Source organism: Anomalospiza imberbis, chromosome 5, assembly GCF_031753505.1.
Source record: "Anomalospiza imberbis isolate Cuckoo-Finch-1a 21T00152 chromosome 5, ASM3175350v1, whole genome shotgun sequence".
NCBI classification, from domain to species: Eukaryota; Metazoa; Chordata; class Aves; order Passeriformes; family Viduidae; genus Anomalospiza; species Anomalospiza imberbis.
Window position 1 is genome coordinate 14,992,054 of NC_089685.1, and position 27,305 is coordinate 15,019,358.

At 40.7% G+C, this 27,305-nt stretch overlaps 1 protein-coding gene and 1 long non-coding RNA gene across 6 annotated transcripts; one reads left to right on the forward strand and one right to left on the reverse strand.

Annotated features, from left to right (window-relative positions):
• Window positions 1–32: 32 nt before the first annotated feature.
• Window positions 33–16,712, reverse strand: LOC137473782 (uncharacterized). Of its 5 annotated transcripts, none has more exons than XR_010998980.1 (3): window positions 16,603–16,712; window positions 2,020–2,449; window positions 33–814 (listed from the first exon to the last, which is right to left on the reverse strand). It is a non-coding gene; the product is annotated as an uncharacterized lncRNA (long non-coding RNA). The 5 variants fall into 5 exon arrangements; XR_010998978.1 differs by lacking the exon at window positions 16,603–16,712 and adding an exon at window positions 16,235–16,320; XR_010998982.1 differs by lacking the exon at window positions 16,603–16,712 and adding an exon at window positions 15,773–15,982.
• On the forward strand, window positions 16,633–26,947 carry GTSE1 (G2 and S-phase expressed 1). Its single transcript, XM_068189748.1, has 11 exons — window positions 16,633–16,707; window positions 17,432–17,515; window positions 18,246–18,309; window positions 18,387–18,981; window positions 19,933–20,083; window positions 21,243–21,620; window positions 21,811–21,883; window positions 22,299–22,547; window positions 23,683–23,860; window positions 25,410–25,550; window positions 26,510–26,947. The coding sequence occupies exons 2-11, from the start codon at window positions 17,437–17,439 to the stop codon at window positions 26,591–26,593; spliced, it is 1,992 nt and encodes a 663-aa protein (XP_068045849.1). The 5' UTR covers window positions 16,633–16,707; window positions 17,432–17,436; the 3' UTR covers window positions 26,594–26,947.
• The last annotated feature ends 358 nt before the right edge of the window (window positions 26,948–27,305 follow it).

Consider the following 27,305-nt stretch of genomic DNA (forward strand, 5'->3'; position numbering starts at 1 on the left):
TGGTTGTGTGCTAAAGGATTCACAAAAGCAGCTTATTTCATTGTTTTATTCCTGAGTTTACAAAGTCATTACCATAAGTTAAAAATAATGGATGCAAGTCCCATATAAACTCTCTTCAACAACGGAGGTGGAGAATTCAACTTTTTCAGTGATCTTCCTTTGCCAGCAGAATAGCTGGGTTTGTTGATGATTTTTTCCTCTGTTGTGACACGGCACATTATTTCCCTGCTTACAGTGTATGTTTTACCATGGATTGGAACAAGCAAACAGCAGAGGTAGAGACTCAGCAAGTTCACAAATGAAAAGCTGGGATGGACATACAAAATATTGACCAATAAAACAGAAGTTGAACTCTTCTTTCTAGAATATCATGCTTAAAGTTTCATACGCATGCTGAGGGTAATATAAATGTGTACAGGTCAAACAGGTCTCTGTTATTCACAAAATTATGCTCTGTGCATGGCTTGTTAAATGCTTCATAGATTCACTTCCACAAGCAGCAACCATTTAAGCAGTTTCAAGTAAACTGAAATACGCTGAGATCATTTTTTTTGTACCTCTTGAGTGTGGATAATTGACAAATACCTCTTTAAATATTTGACAAAGAAAGTTGCTATATTGCTGCTATAAGGATGAATCCTTTCTTGACCAGGCTCCCCAGAGTGCCCCTAGAAGGATTATGATGATCACTGTGTAAAGGGTGTGAACTGTAACAAGATCATCTCCATACTGGTGCTTGAACCCAGAGGTGCTGTGCCAGTTCTCACTTCTGTTTCCATTAGTTTTCTGTCTGTGAGCACGGAGAGAATGTATCCTGACATAACAAAAAGCAAGATTAAGGTTAAAAATTATTCTTCTTTATTAACAGTTCAGTTGTGTTTGTAATGAAATCCAGAGTGTGCATTGAATCATTGACTAGATTTGGGAAAGAGAACTTCAAATTGTCTGGAGCTAATAAAATAATTTCTATAATTGGAAATGCAAAACATTTACCAACCATTTGGTATTTCTCTCCCACTGACAGGCACAGAGACTGGGTATGGGCTTGTTAGAGGAAAAACAGTGTTCTTACTTCTCACTGTTGATACAGATAATTGTATGAGAAAAAATATACCCTTTCATTTTGCAATATTATTAAAGTGGCAGGGTTCAAACAAAAATTACAGTTTCCAAAGCTTTAATGTACAGGAATAAGCACAGCATGTGATCATCCCATCCTCTCTGCTTTTCAGAGGGGACTTGTGTCAAGGTTTTCATTAGGCAAAGATACCAGTCAGGAGTAACTACATAAAGCATATCTGCAGGATTCTCTGCAGTAACATTTGTCATTGCTTTGTCACCTTTCCCAAAGGGTTTGAAACTAGAAGTATTCACCTATGGCAACAGACCTCCAGTGCTTATCTTCACTGAAAATTGCCTGCTACGTCCCAGTGCTAAGTCCTTGTTCCTGCTGCTTTTGCCTTTTTTTTTTTTTTTTTTTTTTTTTTTTGAGAAAATAAATGTTTAATGTGCATAATTACATCTGAACTGGAATGCCAAAAGGAGATTAACTAGCTTGTGATTTTCACGTTTGTTAGGAAGGGGTCTGAGATGGATTAGATCTATTGCAGGTCTGGTTCATATATGTTCCTGCTGTTACTATGACAGAAAAGTAGAGATTACCACAAATGTTAGCACAGATAGAGCTTAGGAGTAAAAAAGATCTTTAAACCACAAATTACATACTTAGGCACACTTGGAAGAGAGCTGTCAAAACTGATTTGATAAAACTGAAAGACTAGGAGATGCAATCTCCAAAAGTGAATTAATCAATAAAACAGGAGATCTGACACTGAGATTTTACAGAAGGCAGTTGCTGGATTAGACATTTAACATTTTTATCAGAACAATCTGTCATGTGCAACTGCAAATCAAGTAACACAGTTCATGATCATTTGGGAGCATCATGTGAAGACCACGAGAGGAATATTCTGGCCATAGTTTGCTTTTCTATTCCTACCTGAGGGGAATGCAGCTTACCTTCTGCAAGCATTCATGGTATCCGGGTGATTGAGTTCCCACTGCGTCAGATTTCTTCTTGCAGAGAGGAAAAAAGCTTATTTTATCCTTGTTTCCGTCCACAAAATGAGAAAATTTTCTCTCAGTGCCAACAAAAAGAATCTTCCTTCCAAGCCCGCCAACTTGACCAGCAATAATCTCGGAACACTTCTTATGTGTCAATAAAAGCTCTCAAATTAATAGCTTCTAAAGCTGATTTTGACATAGTTCTTCAAGAAATTCCCTTGAGCAGTTCACAAGGCAAGTTATGAGTAATCCCAATGACTGGCTTCTTTTAGCTGCTGGGATCTCTTGCTATAAACAGCAGCTCTCTGCTGAAGTGTTGCCAAATTTATAACAACACAAGTAATGCACAGATGGAGGGTGGTGGTGATGAAAAATGCAGGATGAGCTGTAACTTAGAATTACTTTGTATTAGATCACAAGCTATTTTGGGGTAAAACTTAGTTCCTTTCTACAACTGCAATTTGGTTTAAATTGCCTTGAGTGAAATTTCAAGCCACCATCACTTACATGTGCTCTAATACTCAAATATTTTTTATGAAAAATCAGAGGGCTTTTTAAAAAGACTTTGACTTTTATAATATGATCACATTCAATAAGCAGTCAATAAGCAATATATATTTGCTTATAATATATATACCACAAAATTATATTGCAAATAATATATATACCACAAAAAACACATTTTGACATCTAGGGTTAGTAACAAAGTCACACACATCCTATTATTCCCTGACCACCTGGAGCCATTAATTACCAAGAGGCTGTGCCAATGCAGAATTTCTCCCAAGCTGGGTATTGCAGGATAACTGGGTTAATGGTGGGTTTAGTATAACCAATTCAATGCCCCTGTAATGATTTGTAGGGCTTGTAAAGAAACACATTTAAATTTGCAATTTATAAAGACAGACCAAAACCCTTCTTTCCCAAAATACTTTATTGCACCATCTTTAAAATAACTGTATTTCTCATTTAACTGTTACTTTCAGCTTATTGTCACATATAATTACTATTAAGGCAAATCTGAACTTATAGTTCTGGTGCATTTCTAAAGGCTTTTGCCTTTCCTTCACATATGTCCTGGTTACGGCATTTATGTTTTTATATAAATAAAACTGGTTCCTTCAATTTTATAAAAGCAACTAGTAATTTCCAAATATGTCCTGGAAGAATCACTTACACTCCAGAAAATTAAGACTGAGTTTGTTGACCCATGTGACTAAAACTGTGTCACTGGAACCAGTGAAGCTACCAAGGACAAAGATTCATTCTGCATTATTAGTAATATATTAAATATAGAAAAACAGAAATATTACAATGACTTGAAAGAAGGAATTCAGACATCAGTAAAGAATTACTAACTTAAATCAGTTCTAGCTTTTTCAGACCTGATCCTGAGAATATAGGAAGTTACAGCTCTTGGATTTGGTTTTCTTAAATAACATATACATGGAGAGATGCAACAACAAAAGCTGTATACTACTCCAGGGACATTGCAACTACAAAAGGCCTGCCAGGGGGAGCACAGCACTGCCCCAAGACTGCTCCATCCACACCTTTCTGCTCAGCACCACCCATGTGCTTGGCAAGTCAGCCTCAGCAACAGGCTGCTTTTACTGCTCTGCTTAGGGTTAGGGCTGAGAAAAGCACAAAGCCCAGAGCTCCAGGGACTGAAGAAGGCATGCCAAGGGGAGCAGGGCACTGCCCCTGCATTGCTCCCTCCACAGATTTCTGCTCAGCACCACCGTGCTTGGCACCTGAGCCTCAGCCACAGCCTGCTTTTACTGTTCCCTTAGGGTTCAGGTCAGGCTTAGGGCTGAGAAAAGCACAAAGCCTAGAACTTCAGGGACATTGCAACTACAAAAGGCATGCAAATGGGAGCAATTCATGTCATCTCCCTACACTTGATGACAATAGCTTTATTTCAAAATTTTTCTTATTTTTGACCATTGAATTTCTTGACATTATAACGCTACCCCAGTCCGTTTGTTTCACTTTTTTCTCTGACTTTGAGATTTCAATTCCTTTCACGAAAGGAAATTCTTCATTTCGTGAAAGGAAATGAAATTTTGCAATTTGAAACAGTACCAATTCAGGAAGGCTTGATCCATTTCCCTGTGCTTCATGTCATCCCATTCCATTTTAAACTTTTCACTTTGGTTCAGAAATTTCAACAATGAAATCTTGAAAACAGAGAAGAAATTCTAACAAACATTCTGGAAGGGAAATAAGATATAAAATAAAATGTAATTTAAAAAAAATTGGGAATGCAGTGACTCCAACCAAATCAATTGTGATAAAACGAGGTGCAGTGAAAAGGACCAAAAATTACCAAAATTACATTTACTGAAGTCCCAAAATCAGAGAATGAAGTCAAACAAAAGACAGGAGAATAAATTGATGAAATGAAATACTTAAAAAAAAATCTGCAACAAAGAGAAAACAATCAAATGGCATGGGATGACATGAAGTGTAGGGAGATAGACCACACCTTTCCAAATTGATCCTCATTGAAATGGCAAGATTTCCTTTGAGGAAATGAAGAATTGCATTTCCTTTGAGGAAATACAGAATTTCCTTTCATGAAAGGAAATAAAGTCTTGAAAACAGAGAAAAAAGTGAAATAGACTAGGTAGGAATTATAATGACATGAAATTGAATGGAAAGAAATAAAAGAAACCAATAAATTGAAATTGTTACATCCATAAGAGTAATTCAAGGAACAATGAGAAAAACATCAAAGAGAATGGGTAGAAAAATCTGATGTAAAAAGCTGGAAGATGGAAACTGTAACAATGAGGATTCACCTATTTTACAAGCAAATAAGCTGGACAGTTCCCCATGCAACTGACCACTGCCAGCCTTGTGTCATTTCAAGGGAGGGAGAAGTGTGAGGTGAGTATGTTAATATTCAGCAGAAACCTATTTGTCCCAGCCATTTACTGCGCATATTTGCCAATAAATAGGATACTTGCTATATACTCCAGTTACATGCATACTCCTTGTGAGGCTCCATGAAAGGTTAAAAAAATGACAAATGGTCGACTGGAGAAAGGATTAGAGAGTAGCTTATCTGTATCAAAATCTGCAGGTTATGATTAACCATTCTTATTTGGCTGATAAATTCCAGCTGATTGATTTGATTTAGTAATTTAGTAATCTAGAAATACTTAGAACAGAATACATCACCGGAACTCAATTTCTCATACCATGTGTGAAAAATGCAGATTATATGGCTCTACGCAGATATTTACTATATGTATTATGCTAGGTTGGAAAGTTATGCTGTAGTAACATTTTAATAATATAGTAAATGTAGTTTTGTAATTGAAATTAAGCTTTAGTAGTTAAAATAGAAAATATGTGTGTGTGGTATTCTTTTTGCTCAAGAGAAGGAGAAGATAATCAAGAAATTCTTCACACAGAGATAACAATTACAAAAACCCCTAAATCTTCCAGAGGAGAGGAATTTATGGCTTTCCTTATCAACAAAAAACCAAACTTCTCCAAACTCGACTTGGACTTCAAGGGGCCTGGGATTAACAGGAATTCCTCAACAAGTACCGGACGAACTTCTTGTTTTAAATAAATATATGCATATTCATGAAGTGATTTGTGTATGCAACAGGTTACCCCTCTTAAGGAGGGAATTCTTTTTTAACGGGGTCCTTCTCCTGGCTCACTTTTGTCCAGAGAGAGGTACCCAGCCCGGGCTGTAACTTTTTGCTGTTATTGTCTCTTTAATTGTCCTAACTCTAATTGTTTAATCTTTATTACTATACTTGTATTAATTTTTTTTCCATTTTATTTTTAGTAAACTTTTATAAATTTTTAAAACAAGTGATTGGCGTTTATAACAAATGGTAGCAGAGGATGGTTCCTAATACCTCGCTGTGGGTGCTGTAGGAGAATTAGAGTGAGAAGACGCGTCCTGCCCTGATTAGGCAGCCTCGCTCTGTTCCCCTGGTGTGACCACAGACCGCAGGTTACGATCCGATGGACAAAAAGAGACAATAAAGCAAAGCAAAGGGAAAGAATTCCTAAACCGCGGTAATTAGCCCCTAAGACCAAAGTGTACACGAAGAACAAAGACCCAAGGACAACGGACAGGTAAGTATTTGTTGGGATGAATGTGTGAATGGGGTGGATAAGGGGGGGATGAATGTGTGTGAATGAGAGGCGGGCTGGTTACCCCAGACCTGCTAAGTGAGAGCGGTAGTCTCCTATGCTGCGTTTCCGTCTTTTTCGTCTTTTTCGCGAGAAAAGCGGCCAGTACAGAGACGAAGCGAATGATAAAAGAGTGAGAGAATCCCCCCCGGGGAGGTTGAATTGAATGGGCTGGGTTGAGGGATTAATATTCAAGAGGACCCAGGGTTGCTGCTGGGTTGAGATATTAATCCTCAAGAGCACCCAGGGTTGAATAAAAGTCTGCTGGGTTGAGATATTAATTTTCGAGAGCACCCAGGACTGAGTAAAATTTTGCCGGAGTGAGGGTACACCTGAGAGAATCTGGGGTTGGGAACAACACAGCCAGATCGAGAGGTATCCAAGAACACCGGGACTGGCCAGGGACACCTAAAGGTGTAATAGGTGTGTTGAAAAATAAAAGGTACCTTGTTGTTGTGGTTGTTTTGTTGTGTGTGTGAGTAAGTGAAAAATAAACTTGAGCGAATGGGGACAAATGAAAGTATACGTAATGCAGATTGTTTATTTTAAGCTTTGTTGTAGTTCCTTGGAGGAAAGTGTGTTGTGTTGAGGGGTGGTGTGAGAAAAAGGAGGTTTTTTTTTTTTGAGAGTGTAGTCGAGGGAAAAGTGGTATTTGGGTAGGGGGAGGAAGGTGGAACAGAGGCAGGGGGTGAGTAGATAAAATCTTGAAAAATGGGACAGAAATCCAGTAAGAAATTATCAACAGAGATACCCCAAGATAGTCCCCTGGGAGTTATGTTAGCCAACTGGGAAAAAAACCCTTGTACAAGAAATAAGGACAAAGTAAAGATGATACAATTTTGTATGCTTGAATGGCCAACAAAGGAAATAAGATCTGACCACGTTTATTGGCCTAGATATGGTTCTTTTGAGAAATGGATTTGTCAGGCTTTAAATGTATTTGTAAACTCAAAGGAACCGTTTATTTCAGAAGAAAGAGAATATGCCACGTGTTGGACAGGGGATTTTAGGAAAGTAAAAATCTTTAAGGTATCAGAAATCCCCGAAACAAAACAAGAAAGGAAAAAAGGGAAAGAGAAGGGAGGGGAGCAAGAGAAAAAAAGAGGGAAAGAAAAAGAATGGGATCCTTTAGAAATGTTACCTCCTCCCTTCCCATTCGCGCCTGCACCGCCTGCGGCCCCAGCACCGGTTTCGGGTCCCAGCGAGCTGCACCCCTCAGCTCCGCCGGTCCCGGTGCCGGTGCCTGTCCCGGTGCCGGTGCCTGTCCCGGGCTCTGGCTCGCCGCGTGTTCCTGCCCCGGTTCCCGTGCCCGCGGCGGCGGCTCTGCAGGCTCCCGCCCCGCTGCCCGCAGCAACCCCCCTGGTCCCTGTTTCGCCGCCTGCCGCCTCGGTACCGGCCCCCGCCTCGCTGCTCGCGGCTGCCCGACCGGCCCCCTCCCCCATCCTGCCCGGTTTGTCCGCGGCTGGTCCGCTGGCCGCGCCCGGCGGGCTCCCGTTAGTCCCGGCTGTCCCGTCTCTGGCCGCTTCTCCCGCAGCGGTTTTCTCGGCCCCATGCCCCGCGGTTTTGCCCGTTCCGGCTACGCTGAGCGCTGCCGCCGCTGCCCTGCCTCTGCCGGGAGCGGCCGGCCCAGCCGCCGTGAGCCACGTGGAGGCTGACCGCGCTGCCGGGCACCTCCCGGACATGCTGCCCCCTTCAGCAGCTCCGGCAGCAAACCCCGCCCGTGCCCCGCCTCTGGAGGAGCACGTCTCTATGGTATGTCCTCCTCACACCGCCCTTCCTGCCCGGAGCTCCGTTCCCTTGGAAACCGCAGCTCCGGCTCCAAGGAACTCCCTGTCCCGAGAAGATGCTCCTTATAAAAATACTAGAGGTGCAGTTAGGAGGCAGCTTTCTCCTGATTTTTCCTCACCACACGAAAATAAGGCTGCAGAAAAACATTGGAATAAAGAAATTGGTCTATTTCCACTGAGAGAGGTCCCGATAGGAGGGGGTGGGATTGGATTTGTGAATGCTCCCCTGACTTCTTCCGAAGTCAGAAATTTTAAAAAAGAAATCAAAGGGATTTTAGAGGATCCCATCGGCACAGCTGAACAACTTGACCAATTTTTAGGTCCAAACGTTTATACCTGGGAAGAAATGCAGTCTATAATGAAGATACTATTTTCTCAGGAAGAAAGGGAAATTATAAGAGTTGCAGGTATTAAAGCCTGGAATAAAGAACATCCACAGGGGCCCTCTGGAGAAGACATAATGCCAACTGAACCTCCGGGGTGGAGTCAAAATAGTGAAGAGGGGAGAAAACTTATGAATGACTATCGCAATACAATAATCAATAGAATAAAAGGGGCGGCACCTCGAGGGCAAAATGCTAAAAAAGCTTTTGAGGCACAGCAGGGGAAAGAAGAGACCCCAACTGAATGGTTAGACAGACTTAGGAAAAATATAAAACAATATTCAGGAATAGATCCTGAAACTGATGTGGGGAAAGCTTTGTTAAGGATTAACTTTGTAACGAATGCTTGGCCAGATATTAGAAAGAAATTAGAAAAAATTGAGGATTGGCATGATAAACCATTAAATGACTTATTAAAGGAAGCTCAGAAAGTTTATGTCCGGAGGGATGAAGAAAAAGCTAAACTGAAGGCAAAAATTATGGCAGTCACCATGAGAGAAAACAAGTACAAGAAAAATCAAAAACACACAGACTCTACTCCTAACGGTCATAGAGACAGAAGAACAGAAAAGAATAAAACCCCAATAAAAACCAAACCTCAGGAGCATTTTAGGAATGTCTGTTTTTACTGTCAGGGCGAAGGACATTATAAGAGGGACTGTCCTAAGCGGGCAAAAGATCTGAAAATCTTCAAAGAGATGAGCACCGAAGAAGAATAGGGGTGTCCAAGGCTCTATTTTCTAGGGGACAGATACCATCTAGAGCCTGTGATAACTTTAAAAGTAGGTCCCCAAGAAGAAGAATTGGAATTTGTGGTAGATACAGGAGCAGAAAGAACCTGTTTGTTAAATATTCCAAAAGGTTATAGTGTAAGTAAAGATACTGTAAAAGTAACAGGAGCAAAAGGAGAGTTTCACTGTTCCTGTCATCAAAAATGTGGTAATGGAGGGAGAAACTAGATTTTGGATGGGGGATGTCTTGTTAGTCCCAGGAGCAGGTAGTAATTTATTGGGACGAGATTTTCAAGTGAAATTAGGGATAGGAGTTATACCAGAAGATGGGAGGATGACATCTAAAGTGCTAAAATTAGACCAGGAGGATGAAAAGAAAATTAAAAAGGAAGTTTGGGCTGGTGAAGGAAATAGGGGAGGATTAAATATCGATCCTATAAAAGTTACAATTGAGAGAGAAGACTGTCCCATACGTGTGCGTCAGTATCCTATCTCATTAGAAGGACGGGAAGGTTTGAAGCCAGTAATAGAAGGGCTAATAGAGGATGGGACATTAGAACCTTGTATGTCTCCTCACAATACCCCTATTCTCCCAGTAAAGAAGTCTGATGGGAGTTACAGATTAGTACAAGATTTAAGGGAGGTAAACAAGAGAACTCGGACTCGCTACCCAGTGGTACCAAATCCCTATACTCTCCTAAGTAAGGTCCCTCCCCAGCATCAGTGGTTTAGTGTGGTGGATCTTAAAGATGCTTTTTGGGCTTGCCCATTAGCCAAAGAGAGCCGAGATATCTTTGCCTTTGAATGGGAGGATCCACAAACTGGGAGAAAGCAGCAATTAAGATGGACGAAATTACCAAAAGGCTTTACAGAGTCCCCGAACTTATTTGGACAAGCCTTAGAAACAATATTACAAGCTTTCCCCACTCCCCCTGGGATACAAATTCTCCAATATGTGGATGATCTTTTACTATCGGGGGAAGTTGAAGCTGAAGTCAGGGAGGCTACTATAAAACTTTTGAATTTTCTTGGGGAAAAAGGATTAAGGGTGTCAAAAGGGAAGCTGCAATTTGTGGAACCAGAGGTAAAATATCTTGGACACTTAATAAGTAAAGGTAGTCGGAAGCTTAACCCAGAAAGAATTGCTGGAATTTTATCCCTTCCCCCTCCCTCTTCCAAGAGGGAGATCAGAAAACTACTTGGGTTATTGGGATATTGTAGATTATGGATTGAGGGATACACACAGGCAGTAAAGTTTTTGTATGAAAAATTAACAGAGGGAGATGATATAAAATGGACCAAGGAAGATGATGATAAATTAGGAGAACTGAAGTTAAAACTGGCCTCAATACCTGCTTTAAGCTTACCTTCACTAGAAAAACCCTTTCATCTGTATGTGAATGCAGAAAAGGGGGTGGCTCATGGAGTTCTGGTTCAGGAGTGGGGGGGAGTAAAGAGACCAGTGGCTTATTTATCAAAGATGTTAGATCCAGTGAGTCACGGCTGGCCAGTATGTATTCAGGCTATAGCAGCTACTGCAATCCTGGTGGAAGAAAGTCGTAAACTGACTTTTGGGGGCAAACTAATTGTGTGCACACCTCATGCAGTACGAAATGTGTTAAATCAAAAGGCTGAAAAATGGTTGACAGACTCTAGGATGTTAAAATATGAAGCAATCTTGATAGACAGTGATGACTTAACACTAGAAGTAAACAGAAGTTTAAATCCAGCTCAATTTTTATATGGGGAACCAACAGATAATCTAATACATGATTGTCTAGAAATTATCCAATACCAAACAAAGGTTCGAGAAGATCTTGAAGAACAAGCCCTTTCAGAAGGGGAGATAATTTTTGTGGATGGTTCCTCCAAGTGTCTACAAGGAAAAAGAATGTCAGGGTATGCAGTAGTGGATGGGAAAAACATGCAAACCATTGAAAAGGGGAAATTACCTTCAAACTGGTCAGCTCAAACCTGTGAATTGTATGCTCTAAAAAGGGCACTGGAATATTTAGCACACAAAAAGGGAACTATACATACTGATTCAAGGTATGCCTTTGGAGTAGTACATACCTTTGGGAAAATTCGGGAAGAAAAAGGATTGCTTAATTCAAGGGGGAAAGGATTAGTACATGAGGGGCTCATCTTAGAGGTTTTAGAAGCATTAAGATTACCAGAAGAGATAGCTGTAGTACATATTAAAGGTCACGAAAAGGGAGTGACTCCAGAAGTAAGAGGAAATAATTTGGCAGACCAGGAAGCTAAGGATGCAGCAGAAAATGGAACTGAAAGAGTTATGCTAATATTAACTCCAAATGAGGAGAAATTGGAAATTCCAAAATTTAGTGAAGCAGAGGAAAAAGAATTAAAAAAGATAGGAGGTGAACAAGATGAATCAGGGAAATGGAAACTTCCTGATGGAAGACAATTACTTAATAAAATACTTACTAGAAGGATATTAGAAGACATGCATCAAAAAACTCACTGGGGTACTCAGGCTCTGTGTGATCACTTTCTAAGGAACTATGGGTATATTGGGATTTTTGGGATAGCAAAGAAGGTTACTGAAAAATGTATAACTTGCCAAAGAATAAATAAAAAGGTAATGAGAAAAACCACATTGGGAGGTCGGGAATTAGCTCTTAGGCCATTTCAAAGTATTCAAGTAGATTTTACTGAACTCCCTCAAGTTCAAAGATGGAAGTATTAATTAGTAATAACAGACCATCTAACTCATTGGGTGGAAGCGGTTCCCACTGCCACGGCTACAGCCAACGTGGTAAGTAAAACCCTTTTGGAACAGATTATTCCAAGATATGGAATGGTTAATAGGATAGACTCAGACAGAGGAACACATTTTACGTCAAAAGTGTTACAACAATTAATTCAGACCTTGGGGATAAAATGAGAATTACACACCCCATGGCATCCACAGAGTTCTGGCCGAGTAGAGAGAATGAACCAAACTTTAAAAAGAACTTTAACTAAATTAATAGTTGAAACCCGAATGTCATGGGTACAATGCCTACCTTTAGCCTTACTGAGGATTCGAACACAACCCAGGTCAGACCTGGGAGTGTCACCTTATGAAATGATGTTTGGATTACCTTTTTTGACTACTCTACATGAAAATGCTACCCATGAGGTAGGGGAAGAAAATGTTAAAAAATATGTGAACACTATTGCAAAAACTCTTGAAAATTTAAGGTTAAAAGGAATAATCCCCCAAACCACACCTTTAGACTTTAAAATCCCTAATATTCACCCAGGAGAATGGGTGTTGGTAAAAACATGGAAAGAACAATCTTTAACTCCACAATGGGAAGGTCCTTTTCAGGTATTGCTGACGACCGAGGCTGCGATCCGGACCAGGGAACGAGGGTGGATCCACGCCAGCAGAATCAAAGGACCTGTGGAAGAACCTAAGGAGTGGACAATAACATCTGAACTGGGTGATACAAAATTGACTCTTAAACGGGGAATGGGTGGTAATGAACTGGGAAGACCCAAATGATCCAAGAAATATACACAAGATCACACCTGACTGGGGAGTAAGACCGAGTTTACATCAGTGGTTTCAAATACCGCGTGGACAAACTTTGAGGCGCCTCCGATATCCTCCTGGGGAAGGAATACTGCCACCACAGACAGGAGGATCAAGACTGTTTCGGACAGAAAACACCTGTATTTTGGCCTTAGCCTGTGATTTATACAAAGAGGAAGGCAAATTACAACCTCAGTCTGTGCCACGTAATATACCCTGTCTGATTCACCCAAATACTGGGCATGTTAGTTGGGTTAAATGTAAATGTTTGAATTGTGGGAATAATTGGTATTGTAGTTCACACAACCGATGCCCCCATTGCAAGAAGTGTCGAGTGTCAACTAGATCCCCTATCCAAGCAGAGCTCGAAACAACCGAAATAATAACTTTGTTTTGTGGATGGGAATTATTAGTGCCTGTTGAATGGGAAATAGCTGAGGAACAGTGGGAGACCACCGTTAAAGAGTGTCAAAAACGATTTGCCTAGAAATTAGCTAAGAGAAAGTGACAAAAGAAGAGAGGGCAAGACCAGATTGGCCTCTATAATCGCCACCAAGAAGATCACATACACCTGCTGTGGGTTGCAACCCCATAGGCATGGGAGGTGGGAGTATAAGCCATACTGGACCTCTCCTTTTTCTGTCACTCATTTTCTGTCTTTTCCCTTTTGGGATATTGACAAAGCCATGCTACAGGTGTTACCAGAAACTGTATATGGAAAGACACCAAGGCTCCTTTTTTATCTCGCACACTCATGTCAACAGTCACTGTTATAACCCATCCAGATTAGGAAACTGCATACACAGTGGACAAAAGTACTGGATTACTGAGAATCTAGGAATAAGTGGTAACAGGGCGGGAAGTGAATGCCCAAAAGGGGAGAAATGGATTTGTTTCACATACGCTATTGGGAATAAAGCCCAGGATTTGGTAAAAGAGCAATTGATAAACAAAAAGGCTAAGCTGGCACCACCACCTAAACCTGTACCAATCTCACTTGACAATTTGTATACAAAACTGGAACAACAATTAGAAAAAGAGATAGATATTTCGAGGATGGGTAAAAATCAGTTTGTAGAATTGGGAGAAAGAATAAGTAAAGAACTTAACATAACCAATTGTTGGGTCTGTGGAGGGGCTCTGATGTCAGAAGAATGGCCATGGAAAGGCAGCAGCTTAGGCCCAATTGAGCTCCTTAAGTGGAACCAGACAAGTATAAGGGGAGAAAACCGACCAGAGGGATGGGTTTTGAGTTCAGTAGTCATAGGGGAAGAATGTCTTTGGCGCAATGGGAAAAAGTTCCTTCATGAAGTAGGAAAAACTCCCTGTAAAAGATATAAGGTCAGTAATGGAACTTCTGTATGGTGGGTCCCAGAAGAACCTACCATGTATTGGACCCAGGAAAAAGTAAAAAAAGGAAATTGTGAGTATAATAATGAAATCAGGCTTTTTCAGTGTAATGATACAGGAAAAAATCCTTACGTTGGCATCCCAGAGATTTCTAAATTTTGGGAGAATATAGATGAGCAAACATTTGACTATTGGAATGTGGAAAAAAGGCATACCCAAAACTTCCCTCTCAGTGGAAAGGGAGTTGTACTCTGGGAGTCATACAGCCAGGATTTTTTCTTTTGCCAGGGCCTGAAGGGGATCACTTAGGGACACCAGTTTATGAGGATCTAAAAAGAAACAAGAGAGACTTAATTGGAGGGTTCCAAACATGGGGAGACGAGGAATGGCCCCCTGAACGTATATTGGAAACATATGGGCCAGCCACCTGGGCACAAGATGGGAGTTGGGGATATCGAACCCCAATTTACAGGTTAAATCGCATTATAAGACTCCAAGCCGCTGTAGAAATAATAACAAACAAAACTGGTCGGGCAATGGCATTAATGTCAAGACAGCAGACCCAAATCAGAGCAGCTGTGTATCAGAATAGGTTGGCTTTGGATTATCTATTAGCAGAAGAAGGGGGTGTTTGTGGAAAATTCAATACATCAGATTGCTGTTTGAAAATAGATGATAACGGGGATGCTGTCCTAGATATAGTCAATGATATCAGAAAAATAGCCCATGTACCAGTTCAAAGGTGGGAACCAATGCTAAATACTAGCTGGTGGGATAACGTGTTGGGAATAGAATGGTGGAAAAAGCTAGGTTTCTTCCTGTTATGCGCTACAGCTGGTCTAATATTCCTTCCTTGTTTGATCCCCTGTTTCATTCCACTCATCACCAGTGTAGTTCAAGGCATGCAATTAGTGACCATGGATCAAAAATTGGATACAACAAAAATGGTGCAAAAGATTATGGTATTAAAGAAACAAAATAATATAGAAGACCCCTTTCAAGAAGCTAGATTGATTTATGAAGAAAATGAACGAAAAATGAAGGCTAGAAAGCAGTAAATATTGCTCGAGCCAAAGTAATTATAAAAAGAAAGAGGAAGGATTGTGAAAAATGCAGATTATATGGCTCTACGCAGATATTTACAATATGTATTATGCTAGGTTGGAAAGTTATGCTGTAGTAACATTTTAATAATATAGTAAATGTAGTTTTGTAATTGAAATTAAGCTTTAGTAGTTAAAATAGAAAATATGTGTGTGTGGTATTCTTTTTGCTCAAGAGAAGGAGAAGATAATCAAGAAATTCTTCACACAGAGATAACAATTACAAAAACCCCTAAATCTTCCAGAGGAGAGGAATTTATGGCTTTCCTTATCAACAAAAAACCAAACTTCTCCAAACTCGACTTAGACTTCAAGGCGCCTGGGATTAACAGGAATTCCTCAACAAGTACCGGACGAACTTCTTGTTTTAAATAAATATATGCATATTCATGAAGTGATTTGTGTATGCAACAGGTTACCCCTCTTAAGGAGGGAATTCTTTTTTAACGGGGTCCTTCTCCTGGCTCACTTTTGTCCAGAGAGAGGTACCCAGCCCGGGCTGTAACTTTTTGCTGTTATTGTCTCTTTAATTGTCCTAACTCTAATTGTTTAATCTTTATTACTATACTTGTATTAATTTTTTTTCCATTTTATTTTTAGTAAACTTTTATAAATTTTTAAAACAAGTGATTGGCGTTTATAACACCATGCATGCATGAAGAGAAAACCCTGAGCACTGCACAGCATTAAACGTTAGAAGAAATGTGACGAGTGGTGTTTTCCTAGTGTTTTTTATGAACATGGTTCTACTCTTAAAACTATTCTAACAGGCTGCTTTAATGGGACTGATAATAATCGTCTGTAGCTGGGACTGACATCCATGGATCTCATTATTCGTTATGCCACTTTAGGATTAGATATATATCCCCTTCACAAAATCACTGAATCCATTAGGCTGAAAAGACCTCTGAGTCCAGCCTTTGAACACACCCTGAGAACCAGACCGTGGCACTGAGCGCCACATGCAGTCTTTCCTTGAACACCTCCAGGATGGCTCCACCACGTCCCCGGGGAGCCCATTCCAATGTCTCGTCATGCTTTCTGTGATTAAATTCCTCTAATGTCCGAGCTGAACCGCCGTTTAACTCCACTTCTAAAGTTAAGCAACTAGGACAACCACATCCAGCGAAGGAGGCAAGGAAGCCAAAGGAATGGGCGCGCAGGCCGCCCCGCGGCCAGCACAGCGGCTGCGCCCGCAGACACGGCGGCACGGCCCCAAGGCGAGGCCTCCTGCAGTGCCCACACCCTGCTGCGGCTTTCCCTTGCGCTGCTGCCACCACCGCGGTTGCCGGGGCCGGCCAGGCAAGCCGGGCTGAGCAAACGCGCCCCGCAGGGTGACACGGCACGGCCAGAGCCCACGCCAGAGGCGAGGACGGGGCGGAGTGGGGCGGTGCGGCCTGCGCAGCCCAGCCGTTGGGGGCCCCTGCTAACTACAAGCCCCAGAATGCACCGGAAGCGCTCGTGTATCCTTCGAACCTGCCAATGAGGGCGCGCGGGGCGCGTCACGTGAGCGCGGCGCGCTTTCCAAGCGCGGGCGGGGGCGCGGCGCGGCTCGTGCGCGGTGGCGGTGAGGGGCGAGCGGTGAGCGCGGCGGGACGGCCCCGGCCCCGGCCCCGGCCCCGGCCCCGGCCCCGGCCCTTCCCCTTCCCCGGCCCTTCCCCGGCCCTTCCCCACGGCCCCGGCCCTTCCCCACGGCCCCGGCCCTTCCCCACGGCCCCGGCCCCGGCCCCGGCCCGGGCCCTTCCCCACAGCCCCGGCGGGGTGCCCGGAGGCCCTTCCCTGTTTCCCGTCGCGGTCGGGGAAGGGGGGGACCTGTGCGAACTCGGCTGAGGTGGGGCGTGGGCAGTCGGTGGGATGGTGAGCTGTGTGGCATCCCATAAACCAACTTTTCGGTGGTGCCCAGCGACAGGACGGGTAGTAATGCTAAATTAAACTAAACCACGGGAAACTTTGTTTCAGCGTGAATGGGAGCTTTACCTCGAGGGTGGCAGAATACCGGAATAGGCTGCCCAGGGAGGTCAGGAAATCTCCCTCTCCGGAGATATTCCTGATCCACTTGGAGGCGTTCCTGTGTAACTTGCTCCAGGTGACCCTGTTTGATATGGGATTGGACTAGACGATCTCCAGAGGTCTCTTCCAACCCTAACTAGTCTGTGATTCTGTGTGGCAGTTCCTAAGTATGAGAGTCTTCAAAGGGACTGTTTACCTCTTCACTAATTCAGCAGTATCATCAAAGTCTGTGACCCAGTTGTTCGGTTTTGGGGTTTTTTTAAACCTCTTGCATGTCTACTTCTATATTTTCCAGGTACTATGGAGGAAAAAAAAGAAGTGTCGGTACATAGCCTGAGTCATTTGACTGAAGAAAAGTTGGATATTTGCATGAGCAATGGTAGGTGGAGAGCATGTTGAGTTATTCTCTATGATATACCACATGGAGAATAACTCAACATACAACTCAAAATTTTGGTAATTTTAAGTTATAGGTTAGGACAGAGCAGTGGACATCCTCTGTCTGCCTTACATCACATTCTGTGTACTCGCTTCCTTGGATGGCCTGCTGTTGCCAGGCCCAGAAGCCTCCTGAGGAGCTTGTAGAGCATGGTGCTAAAGCTTCTGTAACAGTGACTGATGTCATCAACCTCTCCTCTCTAGATGTAATTTGAGCTCCTCCCTTATCCATCAGCTCCTGATTTACTTACTGTATATATTAACTAATAAGAAAAGTAATCTTTCTCACTGGCTCCTGCTACTGTTCTGTGGTAACCTGAAAAAGAAAAGTACAGATGGATGGGACATATGCACTGTCACATAGTTCTAGATTACATGTTCTCACTTATTTTGATTGGAGGCTGCTGATAAGCTGCATTCCATGTTGTTGTTACAGCTGCATAGAAATTACCATTAAGCTGTTTCATGATATTTGGGCATCTCACAATTATGATCATATTCACAATTGTACCTTAAATTTCTTGGACCTAAAATATGTTTTCTTGAGTTTAATATTTTAAACTTGGTAGTTAAAGCTTTTTTTTGCCAACTGATGTCACTTACCAGATTGTCAAAGCATAATGCAATCATTTTCATTGCAAATTCATGCTGTGACAAAACCCTTTTTATAGTTTCAGACTTTCCTCTTCTGAGTGATGAAAAGTTTGATTTTGACCTTTCACTCTCTTCAACAAGGTAAGTTATGTAAGTACTGCACACCCTTCAAAATGGACACATGTATGGTGCTGGGCTAAGTTATTTTTTCTTTGTAGTGGAAATGAAGATGAAGTTTTTGTTGGACCTATGGGACACAAAGAAAGATGTATTGCTGCCAGTATTGAAGCAAAAAAGTGTGTGTCTGCTTTTGATGATAAACTCATGTGGAGCCCACTTCAAGGAGAGAAATTTGTGGAAATTTTCAAAGAAGCTCGTTTGTTGGCACTGCAAATACAGACTGGAAGCAAGGATGAGGAGACCAAAATAAGCCAATCAGAAGAACAGGAAAACAAGATTGTAGAAACATTTGTGGAGGACTCAAAGTCAAAGCTGAAGATACTGAGAAACAAAAACATAGAAATAAGTCCCAGGCCTGTTAAACGGGAGACATACTGTGTGCAGGATAGCCCAGCATGTCAGCTGCCACCTTGTCTTCAGAAGGCATCCCATACACTTGTGTCAGATGATGAAGTACATGCTCTTCCTGCTCCTCCTAACAGAAGCCCTGTTAAAATTTGTGTGTCTCCTACAAAAAACGCCACTTTACCCCTAACAGAGGAGCAGGAAACTAATACAAAGGACATTGGCAAACTGCCAATGGCAAAACCATCATCTACTTCTGGAAAAAGCAATTTGTTGACAATTGACAAGGTAAAGTCAGGTGCTGGTCAACATTTTCTTCAAGTGAAGTCTGTGTTTTAGGAATATTTAACCTGTCTATGATCTTTTATTTTTAAAAGCAAACTTTAATCTTCTGATACTTCTCTACCTTATAAGATCCTTAGTCAGAAAACATACATAGAACAAAAAATGAGGGCAGGTACTATGGTATAGTAACCAATTACTTTGTCTATTGTGACAGTGTAGAGCATTTGCAAGTACATTTCTTTTCTCTTCTATTCTGGTTTTGTGAATACTATAATTCTTGGCTTCTCTTCTGTCTGGTTTCTGACACTGCTGTGTTACTGGTAAAATTACTACACTGTTACACTTCATGTGTAATTTAATGTGTAAAAGTGGCTTTATTTAATCATTGTCAATGGAAATGTCAAGGATATCAAGGAATATATCCTTGATATTGCTATATCAAGGATATATTGCTATCCTGGGATAGCAAGGAAACAGTTGTGTTAGTGACCTTGTGAGCACAAATCCCTGTCTTTTAATAGAGTATCTTTTGGATTTTATTGCTCTACACTTTGTAGCTTAGGCTCTAGTATGTAATACAGATTTCACTGAAGATGCGGTAGCGGCTTCTTAAGAACCATCACCTATAGAAATTACACAACTCTGATATACTGGTGCCTAGGCTGACTCTTTTTTTGTAATTCCTTTAAGACCATACTCAATTTTGTGGCAGGAATAAAAATAACTGTTGGCCTCCTAGATCTGATGTTCCAATTCTATATAATAATCCAAATACAATGATTTATTTCTAAGAAAATTCACTTTTAAAATGTAATCTGAGTTAAGGAATGCCTCTAAAATTCACAAAAGTAACAATACCAATTCACAAAAGTAACAAGTTGAAAAGTAACAATACCAAGACAAATGATGGCAAAACAATGTGTTCACTAGGGCATTTTTTTGCTTTTGATTCAGCCTGGCTTAAGGAAGATGACATATCTGAAATGTCCTCGTGTTGCCAGTGGTCTCACAAGGAAGACTACATCATCATCATCTTCATCATCAGTTTCCAGCATGAACTCAAGTCTTAATTCAAGTTTACCCATTTCTCCTATAGGCAAAAAAGGTAATCTCTCTTACTACAGATTTGTGCCACAAATCAATTTTGAAATAGCTAAGCATTTTCTGGACTTTGGATTTGAAAATGTCTTAATGGTATTCCGTATATTCAAGGACTAAGAAATATTTTGTATGGAGAATAAAATTTTCTAGGCTAGCCTAGTAAATCCCTGTGGACTAAAGATAAATGTTAGTCATCCATAATTTGTAGATTGACTTCATTTATACAAACCTGATGCCTACATGTGAGCATCTGACACAGCAAGAAAGGAAGCAATGCCCTAGGAGTTCTCTTTCCTTTATGCATGATCTCCTCTATTATAGCCAAAAATGTGAGCTTCTGAATGCTCTAAGCTTGTCTGACTGCAATTAAAAGAAAACGCAAAACACCAAAACAACTGAAATTTGGAAGGAAGGGGGGAGGCATTATTCCATGTTTCTGTAAGCCTAAATAAAGGATGAGCTTTACTCAAGCAGATGGAAAAACACCTTTAGGGAGATAACACCATGAATTTGACCATTTCAGTAAGCCTCAAAGGATTAGGAAAATAGTCTCAGAGTCTCCTAGAAGTACTGACAGATGTAAGGACTACAGTTCTTATACATCTATCAAAATACCAAGTTTAAGCAAATTTTTATTTTGCACCTTCTTTCTGGGAGATTAATAGCATATTATTAAAAGCTTAGTATGAACTATTTTATGCAATAGAACTTTCTAATCAAGATTCATTTTGTTAATGAAAGTAACCTACAGACTAAAAGTAAGAACTTTACATAAATCTGGGAAAAATGTTTGTATGGTGGTTTAGCCTGTGGTGTTAATGAGTGTAACTCAAACTGTTACCTCCTTGAAAGGCTGCTTAGGGGAACAGGGCCAGCTCTGCTGGGAGTAAATGCTGGAAGTAATTTGAATCTACAAGCTGTTCTGGCATTCCCTGAAGAATATTCCTTCACTTGATTGCAGTAATTTAGGAATTTGGTGAGAAAACTATAAAATAAAATTGCTAAAGAATTTGAGGAATAAATAAAGTAGTTGTATATATTCTTCTTAAACTTGAACTGTTTGAACCTAAATTTAAGTGCTGTAAATTGCTGTTTTTCTTTCCTATGTTAGTATAGTTATTCTGCTTGGTCAAAAACTATAGAACTACAACTTTCTATTTCAGGAAAATCAAGCATGTCATCAAAAGCTAGTGTGAGTGGCTCTAAGCTTTCATCTAGTACAAGCAAGCTGGCCCTTGTCAGACCTACCACAGTGTCATCTCTGCAGGCTGCCAATACTGAGAAGTCCAGGAAGCCAGTGAGATCAGCTAGTACTCCCAAAATACCTAGTGCCCTAAGCCTGGCTAAATCTTCAGCTTCTGCAGCATCATCTGAGGCTGCAGGCAGTGGAATTCGGAGACCAAGCTCTGTTTCCAGTCTGCAGCAGCTATGTCAGCAGAGTAAAGATGGAAGTTCAACAAAAGGAAGCCTGTATCCAAAGCCCAAGGCTAGAGTTTTGTCTGTTTCTACAAGTCAAACTAAGGCTCCTGTGAAGACTCAAGGTAAGCACATTCTTCGTATGACCTGTCTTCTGCTTTGATTATTAAAAGCAAATGTTACCTTGAAGGCTTGTTATTTGTTTCATTACTCTTCTGTCCACCTTTGGGAAGGAATTAGTACTTAACTAAAAGATAACTGCTGTAAAAGAAATAAATATGAATCTGATAGCAATTAACAAATTTTTCTCTTTAGATGCAACACCAAACCAACTGGCACCAAAAGCAACACCATCTCTTGGATTAACATTTTGTGGCACACCTGGAAGGTAGGGCTTCACTGAAAATCGAATGCACTGAGGCATCCTTCTTAGCATGCAACATGGTTGGGTGCCACAACAGTCTTTTAAAAGTTCTAACTTCATTGTCCAGTCACTTGAGACCTGCCGAGTTAGATGCGTTGATGCCTATTGGAACTGATTTAAAACAAATCAAAACCCAAAACTAAACCAAATAACCCCTCCCACTCTATTCAGAAGCGGTTTCTTTGCAGTGCTAAATAGACTAAAATCATTCATAAAGGAATTCTTATCGAGTAGAGCCCTTACTATGCTGTGATTATCAACCTTAAGGTGACTACTGTTCCCTTACTGACCAAAGGGAAATGGATTTCTATCATTTGGTGGAATAGTGTTATTCAAAAAGTTTCTAGAAATTATTGGCTAAGGCATGTTCTTCTTCTAGTGCCATGGCGGTGAGCACTCCTATGAAAGCCTCAGAAGATAAGGCCTTCCAGAGTTTTTGTTTTCCTGAGAAGTCTGCCACCATGACTCCAGCCAGCGTGAAGCGGTCTGGCCTACCTACACCCGTCCGTCGGATCTCAGGGTTCCCAGCAGTGACTCCTAAAACTGTACCAAGAATGCCATCTTCTCCACATGCTGCATCTCTTCGGCAGAGCTTCAGCTTTTCTACCAAAAAGACTTTTACAGCTGGGTAAGACAGAAATCCTCATGAAATGAGTATGAAATGAGTATTGTAGGCAAACTGCCTCTTAGTGAATTCTAGTGATTCTGGGGTTTCAAGGGCCTCTGCTAAATGTTAGAATAAACCATTTGAGCACAGAAAAGCTGAGTAGGCCTAATCAAAATTTATAACTTGTGACTGGTAAAATGGTATAAGCCATACGGAGGTGAGTCAATATCTAACACTAAAGAATTACAGCTTTAATAGGAAATTATTTGTGTTTCTTGAGCAAAGGAGAAATCTAAGACTTGTGTCTGCTCTGGTGTTATTTTGCTGTTGCCTTGTGATGAAGGGAAATAGCTGATTAAAATCCATATGACTTTTAACTTTTGTTTTATATTGTTGCCAGTGGTCTGTAAAATGATACTTTTTAAAGCATGAGTCAAAAAGCCAAGGATTTTGTTGACTTGAACGTTATTTTCTGAGCAGTTTTACTTATGTTTTAATTCGGTTTTTCTTTTTTTTTTTTCCTGTGAAAGTAGTGTTGCCTTCTTCATGTTATCCACCCAGCATCTTCTGACAAGGGCCATATTTATGTATGCAGACTTGTTTTGTGGCTGTTGGAGAGGAACTGTATTAAAGTAGGAATGATTCATGGCTAGAAAAGCGTGTCATGTTACTTAGGCCAAATGTCTCAAATAGTCTTTTCTCTCATGGAAACAATGATTCTGTCTACAGTGACTTTATCATACTAGATAGATTACAACCTCTAGTCCTTCAGCTTGTGTCAGTACTTCCTTTCAGCAGGGACTGAAGTGGGTTGCTCAGTGATACACAAAATCAATGCCTCTTTGCTAGCTGTTCCAAATTCAGAAAAAAAACCAACTAAAATACCTTGTGTGAAGTTTAGGCTGGATGGAAATGTCAAGTAAGATTAAATTCTTCATAATCCCTTTTTTTTTTTTTTGCATGGGTAGGCTATACTTTTTCTGCAGAAAGTATTTTGTGGGTAACTAATGTTTATTTGGATAAAAATATGAGAAGCTTTTTGGTCATTAAAGCTTGGAGTAAAAAAGGAGACAGTGAGGTTAGAAATTTGCTTTTCTGTCTTTAGTAGTTAATGCTGATTAAAGAACTCAATTATTGCTGATGCTCTTTTCCCTAGTTCTAAACAGAAACAAGAGAGTAAGGCACAGATATCTTCAGAAGATGATACATCTCCTCCAGCTGTGCTACCTCTTGTACTTAACTTCTCACCAGAGAAAACTGCTACAGAAGGAGCAGAAAACGCATTAAAAGAGACAGAAGTACAAAATGAGCTGTCTGGAGAGAAACAACCTGAGGTAAGAAATGACAATGTATTTTCCTACAAAACTGCTAAGTAAAGTGCTTGAATTATTTCAAGATAAGGGATAAGTAGGGAAACCACTTTGGTATGCATGAAGTTAAAATGTGTTAGAATAATGAAATAATAGGATATTCTGAGTTGGAAGGGACCCATGAGAATCATCAAGTCCAGCTCCCGGCCCTGCACAGGGCACTCCAGGAATCACACTAAACACTTCTAAGAACTGTCAGGCTGGTACTGTGACCACTTCCTTGGGGAGCCTGTTCCAGTGCCCAACCACTCTCTGAGTGAAAAACCTTTTCCTGCTATCCAATCTAAACCTCCCCTGACTCAGCTTCATGATGTTTCCTTGAGTCCTGTCACTGATCATGACAATGAAGAGATTGGAACCTACCCCTCTGCTTCCCCTTGTGAGGATGTTCAAGAGCACAATAAGGTCTCCCCTCATCTCCTCTTCTCCAGGTTGAACAGACCAAGTGCCCTCAGCTACTCCTCATAAGGCTTCCCCTCCTTGTTGCCTTCATCTGGATGCTCTCAAATAGCTCATTGTCTTTTTTTATATTGTGCCCAATTGGCTTTAACCATGTGCACCCTCTAGTGCCTATATTTAGCACTGAATATAGTTCAGTATTTCCATTATGTTCCCATCTTAAATGCACTGTCAAGTATTTGCAGATTGTATTTTATATTTCCACTTTTGGAAGAGTACTGTGAAATCCTTGTAGGTTCAATTAGAAAAGTAGTGTTGGCAGTCATAAAGCTCCTTCAGCTCCTCCAAACCCAAAACACCGCTGTAGCTAAATTCAGTCACCTAAAAGGAGTGCAAATCTGCATACAGTGAGGGAGGATGAAACTCCTAAGTCCATATAGCAGTAAACTTAAGTGTCAAGTAATTAGTTCAGTGAACACTTCCCCACTCTCAGGAATGTAGTGGCTTCATGTTGAAAGCTGGCACTCCACAGGCTTTAAGAAAGGACTAAAGTTGTAGCTCTGAAATATTAACCTGACAAAGTGGTTATTGATTTATAAATACTGATGTTTAGAGTAATCTGTGGATTAATTACATGATATTATTTTATCAGTGTGTTCCTTGTTAGCTTACTTGGTGGCATAAACGTGTTTCAGAATTGCTTAGTACATGTATGGGGTAGTTAACCTGGACAAAAGGATAACTATAGTGTGAAGCTGTAGAGAATAGTTTATATGGCTAAATAACATTGCACAGCAATTGTAGTTAAATCATTTAAGTATTAAGAGGGTTACTAATCTTCTGTTTTAAATTTAACTACACTTTTAAGTGAAAAACTGTTTTATGCCCCAAGAGATCTCTTTTGATGCCTTACCGTATTTTCCCTGTGATGCTAGTCAGAGAGTAGGAGCTGAGGTTTTTACACTGTGTGCAATGAATCCTGCATGAAAAATACCAAGCTGTAAATTAAGCCTGATCTGTGATTATTAAAGGTGTATAAGCTAAATTGATTGCCTCAATGTATACGAAGAAAACTTGGTGAACAGGGGAGAAAACCTGAGTTTTTGTTTTAAAGGCTTTACTGCTAGATATTGGGGCAGACAAATCTCTCCCACACACTCCTGAATGTGAAAGTAGACCTTTGATTGACCTTTCCAATACTCCTGAAGTGAGTAAGACTACTTCTGCAAAGCCTGTGTTATCTGGGCAGATAAAGGTAAGCTTTATTTAAATCATCAGGTGCAAGTTATGTTGGCAGAAAAATGTCAACTGTCTGCAGAGCAGTTCCACAATACTGTAGGAATTATTTAATATTAGCTCAATATGATATACATAATTAGGTGCTCTTAAGAGAATGTCATATTTAAAAACAATGTGTTCTGAACTAGAGCTCAGTGAGCAATCTGTAAATAGGAAAAGAGGAGGATGGAGAAAGAACTTAGTACTTAAAGCAGTTGTTGTAGAATAAAACTGTTCTGGAGCAGGAAGTGAACGTTGTCTTCAGTAGAGTTGGCATGCTTATTCTTGTTTAACCTTTCTTGCACATTTTCAGTTCTTGGCAGCAGCTCATTTTAATCAAAAAAGAAAGGATGCCTCTCCTGTTTGGCTCCTCTCCTGATCCTCTCCTTAGATGGAAGATGAGTGCTGTTGGAATCTGCTCTAAATTTTACAAGCATTTTTATGCATTAATGGCTTGAAGGTAGATGCCTTTAGACCATTTGTCAGATGAATGCTAGTAACTATGAGGATGCAGCCTTTGACAAAAGGTGTCGTTTGGCTCAGTTGAGTACCAGGCCCTTCAAATTTTGTCAAAAGAGGAGTATTGCAGAGCTCTGACTTTGGGGGGCATGTTCAGAGGAGTTCAGAAGTGCTGTGTCCTGTCTGGATGGCACTGTCACAAGAATGTGCATAGTAGTGAAACTTAGAAAAGGCTTTTAGGTTTTTAAGATAAGTATGGGCAATAATCACCTTCTGAGAAGCTTGTGCTTGTCTAAGAATAAGCATGTTTTTAAAAACCTGAACACAAAAGCTTGAGTGTGGTGCTTGTATTTGTCCTGTAGATACTGACAGGAACCCTAAACAAGAAAAGTACTTGAGAATAATAGAGATTATAGCTGCTAGAAGCTATGTACCACAGTTGACTACAATAGCTAAATTTTTATGCTTTTCTTTCAGCTAATTGATTTGAGTTCTCCTCTTATCACTCTGAGCCCTGATGTAAACAAAGAAAATCTGGATTCCCCTCTACTGAAGTTCTGAATTTGAACTGAAATGAAGAATTCTTACCAACTGTGATCTTTGAAGTAGTTTTGGTGTTATTCCTCATTCGTATAATTTTTTGAAGATGGCTGTAGATTGTCTGATGAACTTCATTAACAAAATAGAATTCTAACAGTCTCGAAACAGTCAGTCTGATAATGGTTTTGTTCATGGATGTGCTGCAATGGATGTATTTTAACTGTGTTGCTCTAAGGCAAAAAAATTGGAATTGTAATTCCAGTTTGAATTGGAAGCCTGCCTCCTTACTTCCTACCGATTGTCATTTGATTCCTCTATGCACAACAAAGTTTTAATTTAAAATAAATGCGTTGTTTGCTAAACCTGTACGAAATAGTAACCTTTTATTTGCATGCTTTGGGTAACCTTTTCTATTGTTTCATTAACAAATGTTAATATGTAGGTTAAAAACTAGTGGACTTCAGGGTGGTGTAGCAAGTTTGGAAACAAACATTTTAGTACTGAATACCAGTAGAATAAATCAACAGCAAGGAGAAGATAACAGCTTATTACTGCCAGGTGATTTAGTCGTAGCTGTCCCCAGCAGGGACAAACTTTGGTTTGTTCGTGGATAACGGACATGAAGCAATCAAAGGGAGATGTTTTCTTCCGGGTTTTCCTTTATCTGGCTCACGGTGGCTCCTGCGGCTCAGGGGCAGTGGGAGGGCTGTGGGTGCCCCGGTGGGGGCCAGGG

Coding starts and splice junctions, on each gene's coding strand:
- GTSE1 (XM_068189748.1), top strand. CDS start 17,437: ATGGAGGAAAAAAAAGAAGTGTCGGTACATAGCCTGAGTCATTTGACT. Junction 22,548..23,682: donor AAAAAGACTTTTACAGCTGG/GTAAGACAGAAA, acceptor TCTTTTCCCTAG/TTCTAAACAGAAACAAGAGA. Junction 25,551..26,509: donor TGTTATCTGGGCAGATAAAG/GTAAGCTTTATT, acceptor CTTTTCTTTCAG/CTAATTGATTTGAGTTCTCC.